The sequence below is a fragment of the Diplodia corticola genome (assembly GCF_001883845.1).
Source record: "Diplodia corticola strain CBS 112549 chromosome Unknown scaffold5, whole genome shotgun sequence".
Taxonomy (NCBI): domain Eukaryota; kingdom Fungi; phylum Ascomycota; class Dothideomycetes; order Botryosphaeriales; family Botryosphaeriaceae; genus Diplodia; species Diplodia corticola.
This window is the reverse complement of record NW_017971484.1, coordinates 229,191-245,458: the sequence shown is the minus strand read 5'-3', so window position 1 is coordinate 245,458 and position 16,268 is coordinate 229,191. Positions and strand designations below refer to the sequence as shown.

At 57.3% G+C, this 16,268-nt stretch overlaps 4 protein-coding genes across 4 annotated transcripts; 1 reads left to right on the top strand and 3 right to left on the bottom strand.

The window, feature by feature from the left end:
• Positions 1 to 206: 206 nt before the first annotated feature.
• On the bottom strand, positions 207 to 1,940 carry BKCO1_500084 (8-amino-7-oxononanoate synthase; the record flags this gene model as incomplete). Its single annotated transcript, XM_020276909.1, has 3 exons — positions 207 to 659; positions 733 to 875; positions 1,016 to 1,940. 3 exons carry the CDS (start codon positions 1,938 to 1,940, stop codon positions 207 to 209), a joined length of 1,521 nt encoding a protein of 506 aa, XP_020134135.1.
• Positions 1,941 to 2,613: 673 nt separating this feature from the next.
• On the top strand, positions 2,614 to 5,503 carry BKCO1_500083 (adenosylmethionine-8-amino-7-oxononanoate aminotransferase; the record flags this gene model as incomplete). The annotated part of the gene is made up of 4 exons (XM_020276908.1): positions 2,614 to 2,810; positions 2,861 to 2,984; positions 3,034 to 5,116; positions 5,256 to 5,503. The coding sequence occupies 4 exons, from the start codon at positions 2,614 to 2,616 to the stop codon at positions 5,501 to 5,503; spliced, it is 2,652 nt and encodes an 883-aa protein (XP_020134132.1).
• Positions 5,504 to 9,052: 3,549 nt separating this feature from the next.
• On the bottom strand, positions 9,053 to 13,471 carry BKCO1_500082 (abc transporter-like protein; the record flags this gene model as incomplete). The annotated part of the gene is made up of 2 exons (XM_020276907.1): positions 9,053 to 9,428; positions 9,537 to 13,471. The coding sequence occupies 2 exons, from the start codon at positions 13,469 to 13,471 to the stop codon at positions 9,053 to 9,055; spliced, it is 4,311 nt and encodes a 1,436-aa protein (XP_020134133.1).
• Positions 13,472 to 14,886: 1,415 nt separating this feature from the next.
• Positions 14,887 to 16,075, bottom strand: BKCO1_500081 (inosine uridine-preferring nucleoside hydrolase; the record flags this gene model as incomplete). The annotated part of the gene is made up of 4 exons (XM_020276906.1): positions 14,887 to 15,239; positions 15,294 to 15,357; positions 15,416 to 15,547; positions 15,596 to 16,075. 4 exons carry the CDS (start codon positions 16,073 to 16,075, stop codon positions 14,887 to 14,889), a joined length of 1,029 nt encoding a protein of 342 aa, XP_020134130.1.
• Between the last annotated feature and the right edge of the window lie 193 nt (positions 16,076 to 16,268).

The following is a 16,268-nucleotide window of genomic DNA, read 5'->3' as shown; positions in this document are numbered from 1 at the left end:
TCGTCTTTTTATGCAGTGCCGGAAGAGCCACCATCTACCATGATGCTAAGATGCTAATCTAAGAGGAAAATACAACAAGTTTAAGGAATTTTTCTTTCTGCTCGCACTCTATTCCTTCTTCGCTCCTCTTCCATCTACCCAACCCCGAAACAAGCCATACCCACCTCCCTTACCATCCTCCCTTCCTCTGCCTCCGTCTCACTCACTCACAACCTCGCCTTCTCCAAAACGACCCTGTCCTCCGCCACCACCACCGCCGCGCCGCCTCCCTCCCCTTCCCGCCTCCCTCCCTCCCCTCCCTCCAACTCTTTGCATCTCTCCCCCACCCACCGCCCCACGACCCCCACCAGCCCCTCCACCTCCTCCAGCGTGTTCCCCGCATGCAGACACACCCGCACCCTCTCCTGCCCCCGCGGCACCGTCGGCGCCACTATCGCGCGGACCGTGTATCCCGCGCGTTGGCAGCAAGCGGCGAGGTGGCGCGGGTGGGGCGTGAAGATGGGCAGGATGGGGGAAGGGGCGAGCGTGGTGGTGGGGAGCGGAGAGAGGGCGAGGAGGGGACGGCGGCGGCCGCCGGGGTGGTGGTGGTGGTGGTGGGATATGAGGCGCGTGAGGAGGGCGTGGAGGTGGCGGGTTAGGGTGTGGAGGTGGGTTAGGAGCTGTGTTTGTGGGGTGGTTAATTGTTTAGTATAGGAAGGAGTGGGGGAAGGTTGGGGGGGAAAGGGGACTTACTGGAGCGGTTTTGCCGGCGGTGAGGAAGGTGTAGGTTGCGAGGATGCTGGCGAGGGAGGGGTGGGAGAGGGCGGTGGTGTATATGAGGGGGCGGGCGTAGTTGATGAGGTAGGAGCGGGTGAGGGGGGTGCAGAGGATTATCGCTGTGGTGCGGTTCAAAAAAGTCAGACAGACAGACAACCCAAGAGACAAACAAAAAAAAAGAGAAAGAGAGAGAGAGAGATGAAAGCAACAACGAAACGAAACGAAACGAAACGAAACGAGAGACTGCGACTCGACTCACCACCCTGACTCCCCAACGCCTTCCCAAACGTCACCACCCGCGCAAACACCCTCCTCTCCACCCCGACCTCGCACGCCAACCCCCTCCCTTCCTCCCCAAACACGCCCGCCGCGTGCGCCTCGTCCACAACGACGTACCCGTTCCCCGCCGGCAACACCTCCTCCACCACATCCAGCATCTCCCGCAACGGCGCCACGTCCCCATCCATGCTATACACCGCCTCCACCGCCACAAACACATTCGCCTCCCCCCGCCGCACCCTCTCCCCCTCGCCGCCATCTTTTTCCCCCACAATCCCCTCCAGCACCCCCCGCAGCCCCGCCACCGAATTATGCGCAAACGCCACCCGCCGCCCCGCCGGCACCCGCGACAACCGCATCCCGTCGTGCACGCTCGCGTGGATGAATTCGTCGTACACGATGTAGTCGCCGCCACCCGCCGCACCCGCCGCGCCCGATGCCGACGAGGACGATCCGGATTGCGGCACGCAGGAGAAGAAGCCGGCGTTGGCGTCGAAACCGCTGTTGAAGAGCAGGCCGGCCGGGGCGCGGTGGTGGGCGGCGATGAGGGATTCGAGGCGGGTGGCGAGCGGGGTGTTGCCGTCGAGGAGGCGGGAGCCGCGGGAGCCGATGGGGGGAGGAGGAGGAGGAGGTGATGGTGCTAGGGCAGTGGGGGGAGTGCTGGATGTGGTGGTGGTTGTGGGGTCGGGTACTGCTTGGAGGAGGGAGAGGAAGGTGCGTCGGATTTCGGGGTGGGTGGAGAGGGAGAGGTAGTCGTTGGAGGAGAAGTCGACGGTGCCGGGGGGAGCGGTGGTGAGGCGCCGGAGGAGGGAGCGGGAGCGGCGGCGGGAGAGGAGGCGGGAGAAGGTGGTTTCGAGGCCGGTGGGAGGAGGAGGGTTTTGGTCGTTGTCGTCGGAGGAGGACATGGTTGTGTTGTTTGTGCGTGTGTGTGATTTTTTCTTTCTCTTTAATTTTTTTCTTAGAGATCCCTTCCGATGGGGTGATGGCGGGTGGTACAATGGATAGGTGGATGAATGGATGGCCCGAAAGGGAAAGTTCGTGGTGGAGGGGTTCGGCGAATTTTTTGCGGGGCAGGACGGATGGCACAGCGGCCAGGTACACGTGCGGGCGGGTCAATTCCAAGATGTTGCAGGTGTCCAGATGAATGGGACTGGGCAGGGAAGGGCAGCTATCAGGTTTGCAGGGCCATTGAGGCCGGGGTGGGCGGATTGGAGCTGTTGACAGATCAGCGCGAGATGGTTGAGGAGGGCTGAAGCTGGCGGCTTGTCGGGGCCGGCTCGGGTGGCGGTCGATTGGCGGCGTGGCGCAGGAACCCGCGGCACAATTGGAGGCGCAAATAATCGGCAACAACGTCGCGACACGAAACGCGACGCACCAGCTCAACAACCAGCGCCCCGCTGCGCCAAAGCCCAGCCTTCTCAACCCATTTCTCCGGCTGCCCGATTCTGCCGGCCGCAGATCGTGCGTCAGCGTCCATTGGCCCCGCCAAGCTCAGCTCCGCTCCGCCTGCTCCCATCCCACTGTCATGCCTGGCTTTCAGTAACGCGCCCAGTCTTCATTTGCTTGTAGCTTCACCTGATGGCGCCGCCTATCGGTGGGCTGCTCTGGCGCCACCTGCGCCCCTACCAGATCTGGGGCGCCAACACCAATGTCGGCAAGACCGTCTTCACCACCATCTTGAGTGCCGCCGCCTGGCACAACCACGGATGGCCCGACCACCATGTCACCTATCTGAAGCCTGTATCCACCGGTCCCGCTGACCAGTCTGACATACGGTAGGACCGCCTTTGCTCTGTTAAGCTTCTGCCCATCTGACATGCTATAGCCAATTCCAGCGCTTCTTTGCGAGAATGTATCCCAGCAAATACAACCGTTACTTGAACACCAAATGTTTCGTCGAGTACGATGAACCAGTCAGCCCTGATATTGCCGCCGCCCACTCGAAACAGGTTGGTTTGTCGTCCAACTCGCCTGACCATTCTTCTGACCTTTCTCAAGCCTCCCATGTCCGACTCGCAGTTGCAGTCTCTCATTCACAACTACATTTCCAGATGCTCCGACAAACCCGGCTGGCTGTTCTGCGAGACCGCTGGCGGCGTTCATTCTCCCGGCCCCTCCGGAACCTCACAGGCTGACCTCTATCGCCCGCTGAGGCTTCCGGCTATTCTTATCGGCGACTCTAACCTTGGTGGAATCTCTGCTACTGTCAGCGCATTCGAGTCTCTCCGCATCCGCGGCTACGATGTTGAAGCAGTCTTGCTCTTCAAAAACGAACAGTACCAGAATCACGAATACCTCAGCACCTACTTCCAAAAGTTCGGCATCCCTTGCATCTCCCTCAGACCACCCGCCGAGCGCGACCCCGATGAAGGTAGGGAAAAAAGACTCATGACGGCCTACTATGATGGCCACTTCCGATCCAAAGTCATCAAGCAACTCCTCAAGGACCTGGCCAAGCGTCACGACCAACGCTTCAAAAGCCTGGCTACCATGTCTACCGAAGCCTATGACACTATCTGGTACCCTTTCACCCAGCAGAAACTGTTGACCCCGCAGGATATTACCGTCATTGATTCGGCATCGGGCGACCACTTCCAGACTTTCTCCGCTGATCCACCAGCCAGACCTGCTAGTGCCAAGGGCGTCGCCGACGAGACTGCCGTTGAAGAAAGGGACGCCGAAGAAGAGTACGCCGAAGAAGAAGAATCTGCCCACACGGCCAAAATGACTCGCAGACAGAGGTTCAGAGAAGCAAGGGACGCAAGAAAGGCCCACGTAGACCTCCCCAAGCCATCCCACCTTCGTCCCTCTTTCGATGGTTCTGCTTCTTGGTGGACCCAAGGCCTTGGCCACGCGAATCCTCAGCTTACCCTCGCTGCTGCCTACGCCGCTGGCCGCTACGGGCACGTCATGTTTGCCGAAGCCGTGCACCAACCCGCTCTTCAGCTGGCCCAAACGCTCCTCAAAGGCTCCAACAATCCCCGTCTCTCGCGCGTCTTCTACTCGGACAATGGATCCACTGGCACCGAGGTTGCCGTCAAGATGGCGCTGCGGGCTGCACGGTTGCGCTATGGCTGGGGCCCCAGGGAAGATCTGAGCATTCTCGGCCTAAAGGGCAGCTACCACGGCGACACGATGGGCGCAATGGACTGCTCCGAGCCCGGCACGTACAACGAGAAGATTGAATGGTACCGCGGCAAAGGCTTCTGGTTCGACTTCCCCACCGTCAAGATGACCGACAGCACGTGGACCGTCGAGATTCCAGCCCAGCTCCGCGACCAACTCGGCGATTCGACCACCTTCGAGAGCCTTGACGACATCTTCAACGTCAAGGCACGGGACCGCACCAAACTCGGCAAGCTGTACGAAAAGTTCATCGTCGCCACGCTGAAGGGCCTACAAGCGGACGGCCGTAAGTTCGGCGCGCTGATGCTCGAGCCCGTCGTGCTCGGCGCGGGCGGCATGCTCCTCGTCGACCCGCTCTTCCAACGCACGCTCGTCAACGTCGTCCGCAGCTCACCACAACTGTTCGCCTCGCCCGGCTCCAAGCCCCAGCCAGCCCACGACCAAACCGACTGGTCCGGGCTGCCCGTCGTCTTCGACGAGGTCTTCACCGGCCTGTACCGCCTCGGCCGCTTCTCGGCCGCGTCGCTGCTCGGCGTGCACCCGGACATCAGCGTCAACGCCAAGCTCCTCACGGGCGGCCTGCTGCCGCTGGCGACGACCATGGCGAGCGAGCACATCTTCGACGCGTTCGCGAGCGACGACAAGAGCGACGCCCTGCTGCACGGCCACAGCTACACGGCGCACCCCGTCGGCTGCCAGGTCGCGGTCGAGAGCGTGAGCACGCTGAAGCGGATGGAGGACGAGGGCGCGTGGGACGCGTTCAAAGAAGGGTGGATGGTGTCGGCCGACGCCCCCGCGCTCGCGAAGAGCGCCGAGGAAAAGCCCAAGCTGCCCAACATCTGGAGCGTGTGGAGCCACGCCTTCCTCGAGGAGTTGTCCGAGTCTGAAAACGTCGAGAGCATCTGGGCCCTCGGCAGCGTGTTGGCCATCTCCTTGAAGGACGAGGCTGGCTCTGGTGAGTTTTTTTTTTGTTTTTTTGCACTTTCCCTTTCCCTTTCCTCTCCCCTCCCCTCCCCTCCCACCACCGTCTTCTACCTCCCCTGTACCCCGCCTCGCCACTCCCCCACCAAGCATCTCGTCTAACAAACCAGCAGGCTACAAATCCACCGCCGCCCGCAAACTGCAACAGGAGCTCCTCGCCGGCGCCTCTCTCCGCTCGTTCGGCCCGGACTTCATCGCCGACCCCAAGGTCTCCACCGCCCGCAACCCCGTCGACGTGTCAAACGTCCACTCGCGCGTCCTCGGGAACGTCTTGTACCTCATGGCGTCGCAGACTTCGACCCCGGCCACCATCGAGGGGATCGAGGATTGGTTGTCCGAGGCAAATGCGTTTGAGGTGTGAGAGAGAGTGAGTGAGTGAGTGTGTGAGGAGGGAGTAGGGGGAGGGAGGGAGAGGGAAAAGGGGTGCAGGGAGGGGAAATTGATGTATGTACAAAATGGGGGGTTTTGGGTTTTTTTTTAGGTGTATGATGAAATTGACGAAGTGTTGGTTGAAGAAGCACGTATGGGATGTGTATCGATTCATTGTGATGATGAAGTGCAGCATTGTTGATCGTTGCTGCGGTACATGTAGTGTTTGAAGTAGATAGTGGGGGTAGTGGTTGGTAAGTACAATGCATGATACGACGTAGAAAGGAACGAGAAGACCGGACCGCAGTCGAAGGGATCTTTTCTTCGGCCCCGCAAAAGGAAGAAGCCAGTAACTCTCGTTGTTGCTCTGCCAGTGCGTTCGATGATCGAGATCATGATCACAAAAGCAAAAAGGCGACACATAGATATATATATAGAGAGAGGGAGAGCGAGTGTGCAAATAAGAGCAACGCCACTACCCACCTGCCTGTCTGCCTGCCTGCAACTCCCTCGTGATGCGAGGTAGCAGGTGTCCGTGCGGGATGCAGTTCCGCGCGTGCTTAGCAACGTATCTTGTCTGCGAGTCTTCTTTAATTTAATGATAGGTCGCGGCGCGGCGACAGTGTATGTATGCTTGCGCAGTTGTATCATACTTTTGTTTTCCGGACTTGGACACGATATAGTTACTGTGTCCGCCCTCTCGTTCCTCTAGACCTTGACGGATTGGCAATGGAGGGGTGGTGGTGTTCGGGTGGTTTGATGTGGAGGAGGAGCGTTTATGGTTGGGGGTGATGATGGGTGTTTTGTAATGGTGATGATGGGGCGTGGGTGTGGGACGACGACGACGACGACGACGATGATGATGATGATGATGATGATGATGATGATGATGATGATGATGAGGAGGAGGAGGAGGAGGAGGAGGAGGAGGAGGAGGAGAGAGACGCCTGCTGTGCTTTGGAGCGGGTAGCAGTGGGGGTTATGCGGACGGACACCGGGGCAAGAAGCAAGTAGATCGTGATGTTAATGGATCCCTATTAGGAAGAAGTTAGACCGCTGCCTCAGATGTGTAGGCCGTAGATGTTCGCAAGCAAGGAATAAATAGGCAGGGAGAATACTTGTAACGAAGCACATGCACATTTGAAGCATCCGCGTGACAGTTGCTCACTGAGAGCGTGTTCTGGATGTGATCGGTTTCGTGCATCTGATGCAGAGGTCATTGTTAGCGCACGGGGAACGAGACGCGCAAGTTTTGGAGACCATGTTCTAAGCTTCGATTATGTGGCCAGGAAAGCTTGATCGTAGCCGTACAGCACAGCCTAATTATTCTGTGACTGAGCTGCTACCGTAAGACGATATTCTCATCTGACTGGTTCTTGCCCTTGGTGCATTCCTCTCGTCAGATAATTAGATCGAGTCTTCGAGTTTACGTGAAACAGGCAGCGCCTTCTTCAGATCATGCTTAAATTCTTCATGTGATGTCGTTGCGATGCGTCAACTGAAGCTGATGATGGTACGCAGCGCGTGTGCTTATCTTTACAGGACTCAAGAAGGGTTACGGTATGGGAGTGTGTAGAGAGACAAGAGATCTGGTCGAGTTTTAAGAAACAAAGAACAGTCGGTTCTACATAAGTTTCTTAGTCTACTAAAGACCCTCCTGGCTTGACGAAGGTTTAACACAGGTTTTCATTCAGTGGCTCTACTTATAAGCAACGCTGTGTGACTCACAAGTCTCAAGAGTCTACCGTCAGCCTCGCCGGATACGCGATGACTACCTCCAGGTTCGCAAAGAGACTGCTCACGAGCTTTCCCGGTCCAGGACACGGGCCAAGCTTGTATGTGCAAGTGAACGTGACGGACTTCTCTCATTCTTCCTCTTATTAATGGGCTACACAGCTTCCATGGATTTTTCGAATACCTAATACTGTACGCACTCGTCCTCAGTAGAGAATACGAGGTAGCGATGACTGTGTCCAGCAAAGCGCAATCGACCATCCAACACTCGTCCTCGGAGAGTGAGAAGACCATTTCCCGACATCAAAGCGGGCAGCTCTTATCTCAACATCTTCGTCCCGCGATATGTTTCTTCATTCTACCATAATGCTGATGCACAGCAAGGAAAACCTCTGTTGACAGCCAATGATCTAGAGTCGTTGTGCTTCGTCTAATTCTCATCAGCACGTACTACGTCAGTAATGTTCTGAATCTCGTATATTGACACGAACGAACACCGCAGACAGTCATGAGTCAATGTATCGACCGACTTGTACTATGGTCCATTCGAAGGTCAATGGCCGTTGTGCGGCCGGTTTCAGATGTGGTAGCCAAAGGCCTTTATCTAAACAGTCCCTGCAGGCGGGCTTCTCAACACATGACCGAGTGGAGTACTTGCAGTGATACTAGTCCTCCACATCTGCCATCCTTCTTTGTTATGTGAGTAAGCCAGTATCTCAGCATAGCAGGCATGGAAGTCTGCTTGCATCACTTTCCGACCGCGTCGGAAGAAGGGAAGTGAGAAAGGCAGGAGGAGCGTGACTAAGAAGCTCCGGAATAAAGGAGTGGAGGACTAGGGCTGAAGAGTGGTCTAGAGCATACGTATGGACAACGCTAGCCGCCGCGCGCTCGCAATCAAAATTGTTTGCTTTTACGAATCAACGCAGGACTCAGTGCCCCTCGTGCATGGATCGCGCTCCTTACACCGCTCTGCCACATGAAACCGTACCTGTCAAATGCCAGCGCATTCACGTCGCTAATCCCCGCATTTCGGAACCAAGCGGAAGTTGGCGGTATGTAAGACTCCCCGAAGGCCGAGCTTCTATCGTCGGAAGGGAAGAAAGGGGGAATATAGAGACCGAGGCCGAACCCTTCGTATCTCCAATGTTTCAGTTACGTGATTAGACGGCCTTTCTTCATCAGGAGCTGAATCGGATATCTTGACGTAGATTTGAATGTTAGGACTGTACAGACTCATATGTATACAGGATTCTACTACGCATGGAGGAGTGCCAATTCTTTCGTCACTCACTATGGGTATTGGCGTGGAGCGGTAATTCGGACGAGGTTTTTCCTATTCGCTTTCCCCTTCTCAACTCCCAGTCTCACAACACAGAAATAGTATATAGGCTCATAAGTTTGATTCTACATTCATTATCTATAGTTTTTATTCTCGGGGTTTGGCCGAGACACGCCTGTTGCCGGCGATTATCTTTCTTCGTCTGTGCATCAAAAACTCTCTCAAGTCCGACCGACCCATCCGTCTATCATGGTTTTAAAAAAGGCAAAAGAACCACCACAAATCTCGCTCGCTAGACCTTTTCCCAAGACTTCATCAAAAAGAAGAGGGGGAGATAAAGCAAAGGTCTCCCAGATCGTGAGACCATGACAAAAAAAAAATGAAGGGGAGGAAAAAAGCAGCATCCACCACCGCCGCCACAAACGAGGTCCCTTCTTTTCCCAATTACCTATAAAACAAATCACGCCCGATCCCTCGATCTATAGTCACCAAAACAGAAAAAGAAAAAGACCAATCATACGCATCCCCTTACTCCGCCCTCTTCGTCGCCTTCGTCCTCAGCTTCATCAACCCAAACACCAGCGAGTAACTGCTGATGACGAAGATCACCACGATCGCCGCGTCGCGCCAGCCGTAGTAGTACTCCTTGATGTTGATCGTGTACAGGTAGTCGGCGCCGGTCCGGTACTGGCAGACCTTGCAGCCGCTGTCGGCCGCCGGGTTGACGAGGTTCGACAGCATGCCCATCCCTTGCTGGTAGTCGGCGAGGTACTCGCCGCAGGTCTGGTTGGCGGGCGGGTCGAAGACGGCGAATTCGTGGGCGGCGCACTGCACCTTGGCTTCCCAGGTGGTGAAGGTGAGGAGGGCGCCCATGAGGTAGTTGAAGGGGTTGAGCCAGTAGATCCTGGAGGAGAGCGTGTTAGCGGGGACAACTTGGGTTGGTTGCGGGGAAGGAGGAAGGAGGAGGAGAGGAGAGGAAGAAGTGAGGGGGAAAAAGGGGGACAACTCTTACCAGTATCGCCAGAACTCCTGGATCTGGGCATACGGCACCAGCACGCCGCAAAAAGACACGAGCGTGCCGATGATGACGGGGTTGACGAGCGACGCGAAGACGGCGTTGGGCGCGTACGCGGCGATCATCTGGCCGATGCCCGTGTAGACGAACTCGTACATGAGCATGACGAAGAAGGTGCTGCCGGCGTACTGCGCCGTGTTAGGGAAGCCGCACGTGTAGTACCAGCACACGAAGTACAGCACCGCGCAGACGATCAGGTACGGGATCTCGGAGACGACGAGGCCGGTGACGAAGGGCGCCCAGTGGTACATTTTGCTCTTCTTCTCGCGCGTCTCGTAGATGTCGCGGCGGTCGATGAAGAGGGGCTGCAGCTGCGCGATGACGCCCGGGGCGACGAAGATGAAGTTGAAGACGGTGAAGAGCTTCAGCTGCAGGTCGCCGACGCTGTCGCCGATCATCCAGAACGAGAAGCCGTTGAAGAGGGCCGAGCCGACGTGCAGAGCGACCTTGTTGTTGATGTAATCGACGTTGCGGTACAGCGCCACGTTCATCCGGTGCGTCACCAGCTTGACTTGCTCCCACATGGGCGCCGCGAACTCGTGTCCGTCGTCGACCGTGCCGGGTGGCTTGGAGGCTGCCTCGGCGATCATGTCGTCGAGCTCCTGCGTCACCTTCGAGTGCTCTGGAGACTCTAGCCATACCTTGTTCCAGTCACGACCCTGGGAGAGCTGGCCGGACACCACGTCAATCATGTGCTCGGCGGGGTTGGCCTCGGGCGGACAGGGCGCGCCATAGCGGCCGAAATAATCCTTGATGGTATTGGCGTTGTCGCCGATGTCGCCGAAGTAAACCGTCTTTCCACCCTTAGCCAGGAGGAGGAGCGTGTCGAACTGCGCGAAGAGCTGAGCACTGGGCTGGTGGATGGTCACGAGTACCGCTTGGCCGACCTCTGCCAGCTTTCGTAGGAAGCGGACCGTGTTGTAAGCGGCTTGGCCGTCGAGACCAGAGGTGGGTTCGTCGAGGAAGATCAAGATGCTGGGCTTGGAGACGAGTTCAACGCCGATGGTCAGACGCTTGCGCTGTTCAACGGAAAGACCAGCACCAGGGCGGCCGATAAGGGTGTGCTCAAGGTCGTGCAATTCGAGGAGGTCGATGATGGTATCAACATAGCGAAGCTTCTCCTCCCGTGGTGTCTCACGTGATTGGCGGAGAAGGGCAGAAAACTCCAGGGCTTCCCGGACGGTGGCCAGGGATTCGTGCACATCAAGCTGTTCGACGTATCCGGCGGACCGCTGGAACGAGACGGGGAGAGGGCGGCCGTCGACCATGATGGAACCGTGGATAGTGCCGTCGGTCTTGCGTTGGGCGAGGACGTCCAGGAGAGTGGTCTTACCGGCACCCGAAGAACCCATGAGAGCGCCAAGCATACCCGGCTTCACGTAGCCTTGGACATTGTCGAGGAGTACACGGTCGCCATGGGGAGTCTTGACGGTGTAGGTCAAGTTCTTCCAGGTGAAAACGCTCGTGTTGCGGATGAGTTGGTTGTTCAGGGTGTCTTCCGAGGCGTCAGAAGCAGACTGGTTCGAGGGCTTCTCTGTAGCCTGCGTTTCCTCGTCTTGAGGCTGCAGGTGCTTGACAAGGTGCTGTTGCTCACGGGGGATGAGGAGACTGCGACCGCCCTCACCCATCTGCTTCCACTTGGTGGTGAAGAAGATGGTCAGGGCAACGAACAAGACCCACCAGGCCCAGAGGATACCAAAATTGCGCCAGACATGACTGTGGCTGTAAGAGAGGGACGAAAGATACTCATCGCCAGTCACGTTGGTCGAGCCGACCTGCGCACCGCCAACGCCAGCGCAGGCCTGACCGCCGTCACCCGTGCCGTATCCGGGCCCTCCGGGCACGATGTTGACGCCAACACAGGGAATGATCTTGTTGTGGAACTCATTCGCCAGAAGAGCCTCGAATCCATAGGAGAGAGGGTCGATCCAGAAGATCCAAACGAACCACGGGTGCATGTTGGGCTTGGCGATCATGTAGCCAGTGTACATGATGTACGCAGAAACGAGGAAGCCAGACACTTTTGAGGCAGCATCGAAGGTGGGGAAAGCAGCACCAATCAGGCGGAACAGCGCCGTCATGGTCACCGTCACCGCAAAGTTGACAACCCAGTAGGTGAAGAAGGCGGCAGCCGTCGCCTTCAGGCCAACCATGAAGTAGATGACGAGGCCGAAGTGGGTGATTTGGAAGAGTAAGACCGGTATATCGGCTGCTATCTGCGCGATACAGAAGGCGGCTGGGTGATACAGAGCGAAGGAGCGATGCTTAGCCAGAACCGGTCTGCCAGAGAACGAGTCGGTGACCTCGGACATGGCAAGCAAGGAGTTGTACAGCAGAGAAAAGAACAGAGCGCCGCCCTTGACAAAGAGGCCACCAGAGTTATCGGGAGCATTGTAGAAGAGCGAACCGGCGATAAGGGCTTGGGCGAGGGTCGAGACTTGCTTCAGGATGAATGTTGCCTTGTCACCCCACAAGATCTGGTACTGGCGGATGACACAGGCCTTTACTTGTGTGAAGAAACCGGTTGTCAACGGCGAGTTCTTGTTCACGCTCTTGTGCTTTTCCCGTTGAGTCATCTCCACAAAGTCGGCTACGTTCTGCTTGGCCTCCTCAGTCTCTGGGTAGTTGTATTCGGCAATCATCTTCGGCTTGATGGGCGAGCGGTCGTAGGCGGCAAGGACCTCGTCCGCGTTGCGGGGAAATCTGTTCTCATAGCCAGGCGCAATGCGACGCTCAGTGGGGACGGTGACACCGGTCAGGAAGTCGGCGTGGTTAGCAGAGGGGTCGCAGACAAATCCAAGCTCTTCCATAAAGGGGACGGCCTCCTTCTGCGGGCCGTAGTAGATCTGCTTTCCCTCATCGAGGATGAGGACCTTGTCGAACTGGTTGTAGATTCCGTTGCCTGCTTGGTAGAGGGTCACAATGGTTGTGAGTCCAAGAACGTCGGTCATGGCGCGCATGGCCTTGGCCCACTCAAGAGCGGTGCTGGCATCAAGACCACGTGTCGAGTTGTCCCAGCAAAAGACGCTGCCGCGAGTGGCCATGCATTCGACGATGGACACACGCTTCCGCTCCCCACCGGAAACACCACGGATAAACTCGTTGCCGACCTTCGTGTCCTCAGTGTGCGAAATGCCCATGGACTTGAGTAGGAATTCCTTGTTGAGCCGGGCGTACTCTTCGGCAGTGCTGACTCCGGGAGGCAGATGGAAAGGAACCTTCATGCGAGTGGCGAAGTCCATGGTCTGGGCGACGGTCAAGGCGGGGAAGAAGATCTCCTCTTCTGTGTTCATGACGATCTGGCCGCGGTAGGCCTCTGCTGCCTTGTGGTCCATGCTTCCGTATTTGACATCGCCGGTGATCTCGGCGTATCCAAGTCTGCGGTTTGAGAGCATGCTCAACAGCGACGTACATCCTGCACCGGGGCGGCCGAGGACAAGCAGCATCTCTCCGGGCTTGACGCAGCCGTGCGAGTTGTCGATGATGGTCTTCATAGGAACGTTCTTGTTTCCCTTGCCGAAGGGATTGTACTGCGAGAGCACGTTCTCGTTGAAGGTGGCGTCGCTGCTGACGCCCTTGACGGTGAGGTTCTGCCATGTGACTCCGAGTTTTCTTTGCTTCCCTCCGTCTGCTTCGTCACGTTGCCGGAGTCCTTGCACTTCTTGCTCCATATGCCATCTGGAATGGTCTTCCTGGCCCTTGTCCATGGACTTCTCGTCCGTACCTTCAGAGCCGAAGTGCTCACTTCTGGAATCCAAGTCGATGTCGCGCATCTGTTGTTGTCGTCGTGACTCGCCAGACAGAGTGCGGACAATCTCCTCGCCAATGCCGGCGGGGTAGGTGCCTACCGAGTGGTCCTGATGATGGACCATGTTGGGTGTGGTTGCCTTCGAAGAGGCGGGGATTAACGGTTAGAGCGAGGCAGTCGTGGTGTAAAGAGGTAGGAGGACAAAGGAGGATGTAGCTAGGCAGTAAGTTGCCTTTGACTTTCAGCTTGCTAAGCTGAGGTTGAAGGAGTTGTCACAGAAGTGGGAGACGAGGAAGAGGTTAAGGGTAATGTAGAGAAATGCCTAGTGTGGATACGGCAGCGCTTTGACTTGATACGGAGATTCCCATGGAGCCGGAAGGACCCTAGACCACGAAGCTCAGGTCGGATGAAAATGAGGCCGGCCATCAGTCCGGAGCGCCGGGACTTTCGCAATTGTTGCCAATTGAGCGAAGGGGGAGCATGGGGCAGCCAGAATGGCGGGAGCGATGATAGGCAGCACGGAAATCGGACATTTCGCGCCACGCGCACCTCCGCCCGAACAGGGGCACGTCCATGGGCTAGGCCTGGGGACAGGGATCTGGCTCGGCCGATGACATGCAAATGCTTTGCACTAATCTTCGCGGATGAGGGAAGATATCAGTCCCGGTGTGTCCGCCGCAGCACTACTGTTGAGCGGTTGCGTGTTCTTTCGTTTCGTTCCCGAGCAATCTCGAGACATGTTGGAGCCTGAACCCCAACGATGTCGGCACAGAAGATGGTAGCGGTGAACAGCCAAACTCCAGCTACCAAGCACTGAATCTGCTACTGAAGGCGCATATCCGTCCTGACCAGATGGCGGCTCTGGCTGGTGTAGCACATCATCTGTTGGCAAGATCGGTGAGATACTGAGGGGCCGCCATTGGCCGGGTGGCGGAAGCTTGTCGAGGATGCAGCTTCGGCCTCGGCCTCAGCATGGGCGGCGAGCTGACAAAATCCGGGGCCAAGACGCCGTATTAGTGGGAATGAAGGGAGCGAATGTCGATGGCGGGGGTTCGGACTTTCAGAAATGCCCGGTCAGACCCGGAAGGGTCCGCTTGCGGCCGGCGGAGATCAAGGTTTCCGCCCCGGGATCCGGCTACCGCAGGGAACTGCAGGGAACTGACGGTTAACTCAGTAGACTGGGTCCGGCAACTGCAGGCAGGGCTGACGCCAGGGCGCGATTTACGTGCGCCCAGCGCCCGCCGTAGCCTCCGCCGCTCTCTACGCGGCTGAAACAGTCCTTGGGCGGTGAGTTGCGGGCAGTCTTTAATCACCTTGATGGTCGGCTCCTTTTTTAAGTTAATTTGCGGGGACGGGACAACGGGTTACAAAAGGAATCAACCATCTCATCAAGCGAGTGGAATCCTAACTCTGGATGCATTTGCACAGTTTTAAATATTCGAGTCTCCATCCGGATATCAGCTTCAGCTCGCGAAAGAGGGCCGTTTAAACTCACATCTACGTCGGCACCCTTGGCTCAATCGCCCACACAAGTGTAGGTCACTTTCTTTCGTAACTCGCGGTGACGGCGCCTTCCAGGAAACGACGATCCAGCTCCCGGGCAGCCGTCTCGTTGTCAACCTTCAACTGCAGCCAGTGCTGCTTCGTCGCCGTCTCATCGTAGACCCAATCATTGCTTCCGTTCGGGTGCACGTAGTTGTAGCCAAACTCATTCGCGTACTCGAATAGATGGCCAAGCCCGTCACAGGCATAAAGCACGGTGAGAGGATCCCAGCTGAATCGCGAAACATTGTAGCCCGTGTACCAGCGGTACGCGGCGGCAGCCGGATCGCCAGCAGGAGCCTTCACAGTCAAAGTGGCGCCAGACGACACGTTACCGCCCAGTTCGCTACCTGCGGTGGTATGAGCAATGCACGAATGAGGCGACGGTGGCGACAGGCCCGTACCAGAGAACGTCATCTTGCCCGGCCAGTTGTTCACGACATGTGCAGTCAGCGAGCTGTTTGAGCCCTGTGCGGTTCTCGCTCAGTCCTGATCACAGACCCGGACGGAGGCCAGTCGGACATACATGGAAGTTGAATTCAAAGCCGGATGGATAGCCACCGCCCATGATGACGAGCTCTGAGACCTTTGTTTGGACGAGCTCGAGACCGGAGCTGCTAGAGTGGCCATCAGCCGTGGAGTTCAGCAGGCCCGACAGCTGGAGCAGGCGGTTAGCGGAAGCTTGGGCCTAAGGCAGGCACCCTACGTTTTCGAAGAAGCCAACGGACACGATGGTCACGCTCTCGTCTTCCTGTTCAGCCAGGACTTTCCTGTACAGCGACACTGGATCCCAGGCGCGGTCGGCATCACCCCATGGCAACGAGCCAGCCGACCAGTGGTAAGCCACTTTGCTTGCGTACTCGCCATGCTCGAAGTAGAGTTGGTCGAAGAAAGAAGCGTTGGTTAGGGGACGCACAACTCCAATGGGGATATCCGGATGGCCATAATGGGCGAGGATGGCGGAGGCGGCTAGAGCAGAGTAAGAGCTGGGATAATTGACATTGACAGCAAGCAGGTTCGCGTTGGTTGAGGTGGCGGCCAAAAGCAGGGCGGTGGTATCGTCTACGTCGGAGAACAGGTCGGTGTCGATGACCAGCTTCTTCTTGGCAGGCGTGGCGGCGGCAGCGAGCGGGAGCGAGGCCAAGGCAAGCCGCAGCAAGCACCGGAGGAAGCCAGAACGGCACATTTCGAAGAGCGGCGGAGTGGAGTCTCACACGGCCTTTGCAGCGAGTCTTATCGTCGGCGGCGTTTTTTGGAGGCTTGTGGGGTGGACGAGTCGTGCTTCCTTCCCCCGCAGCCGAGATGACATCATCGCTGCTCCCGCTCCGCCCCCTCTCCCCTCCTCCCCTCCGCTCCAAACAGCTTCCCCACTTGCACAT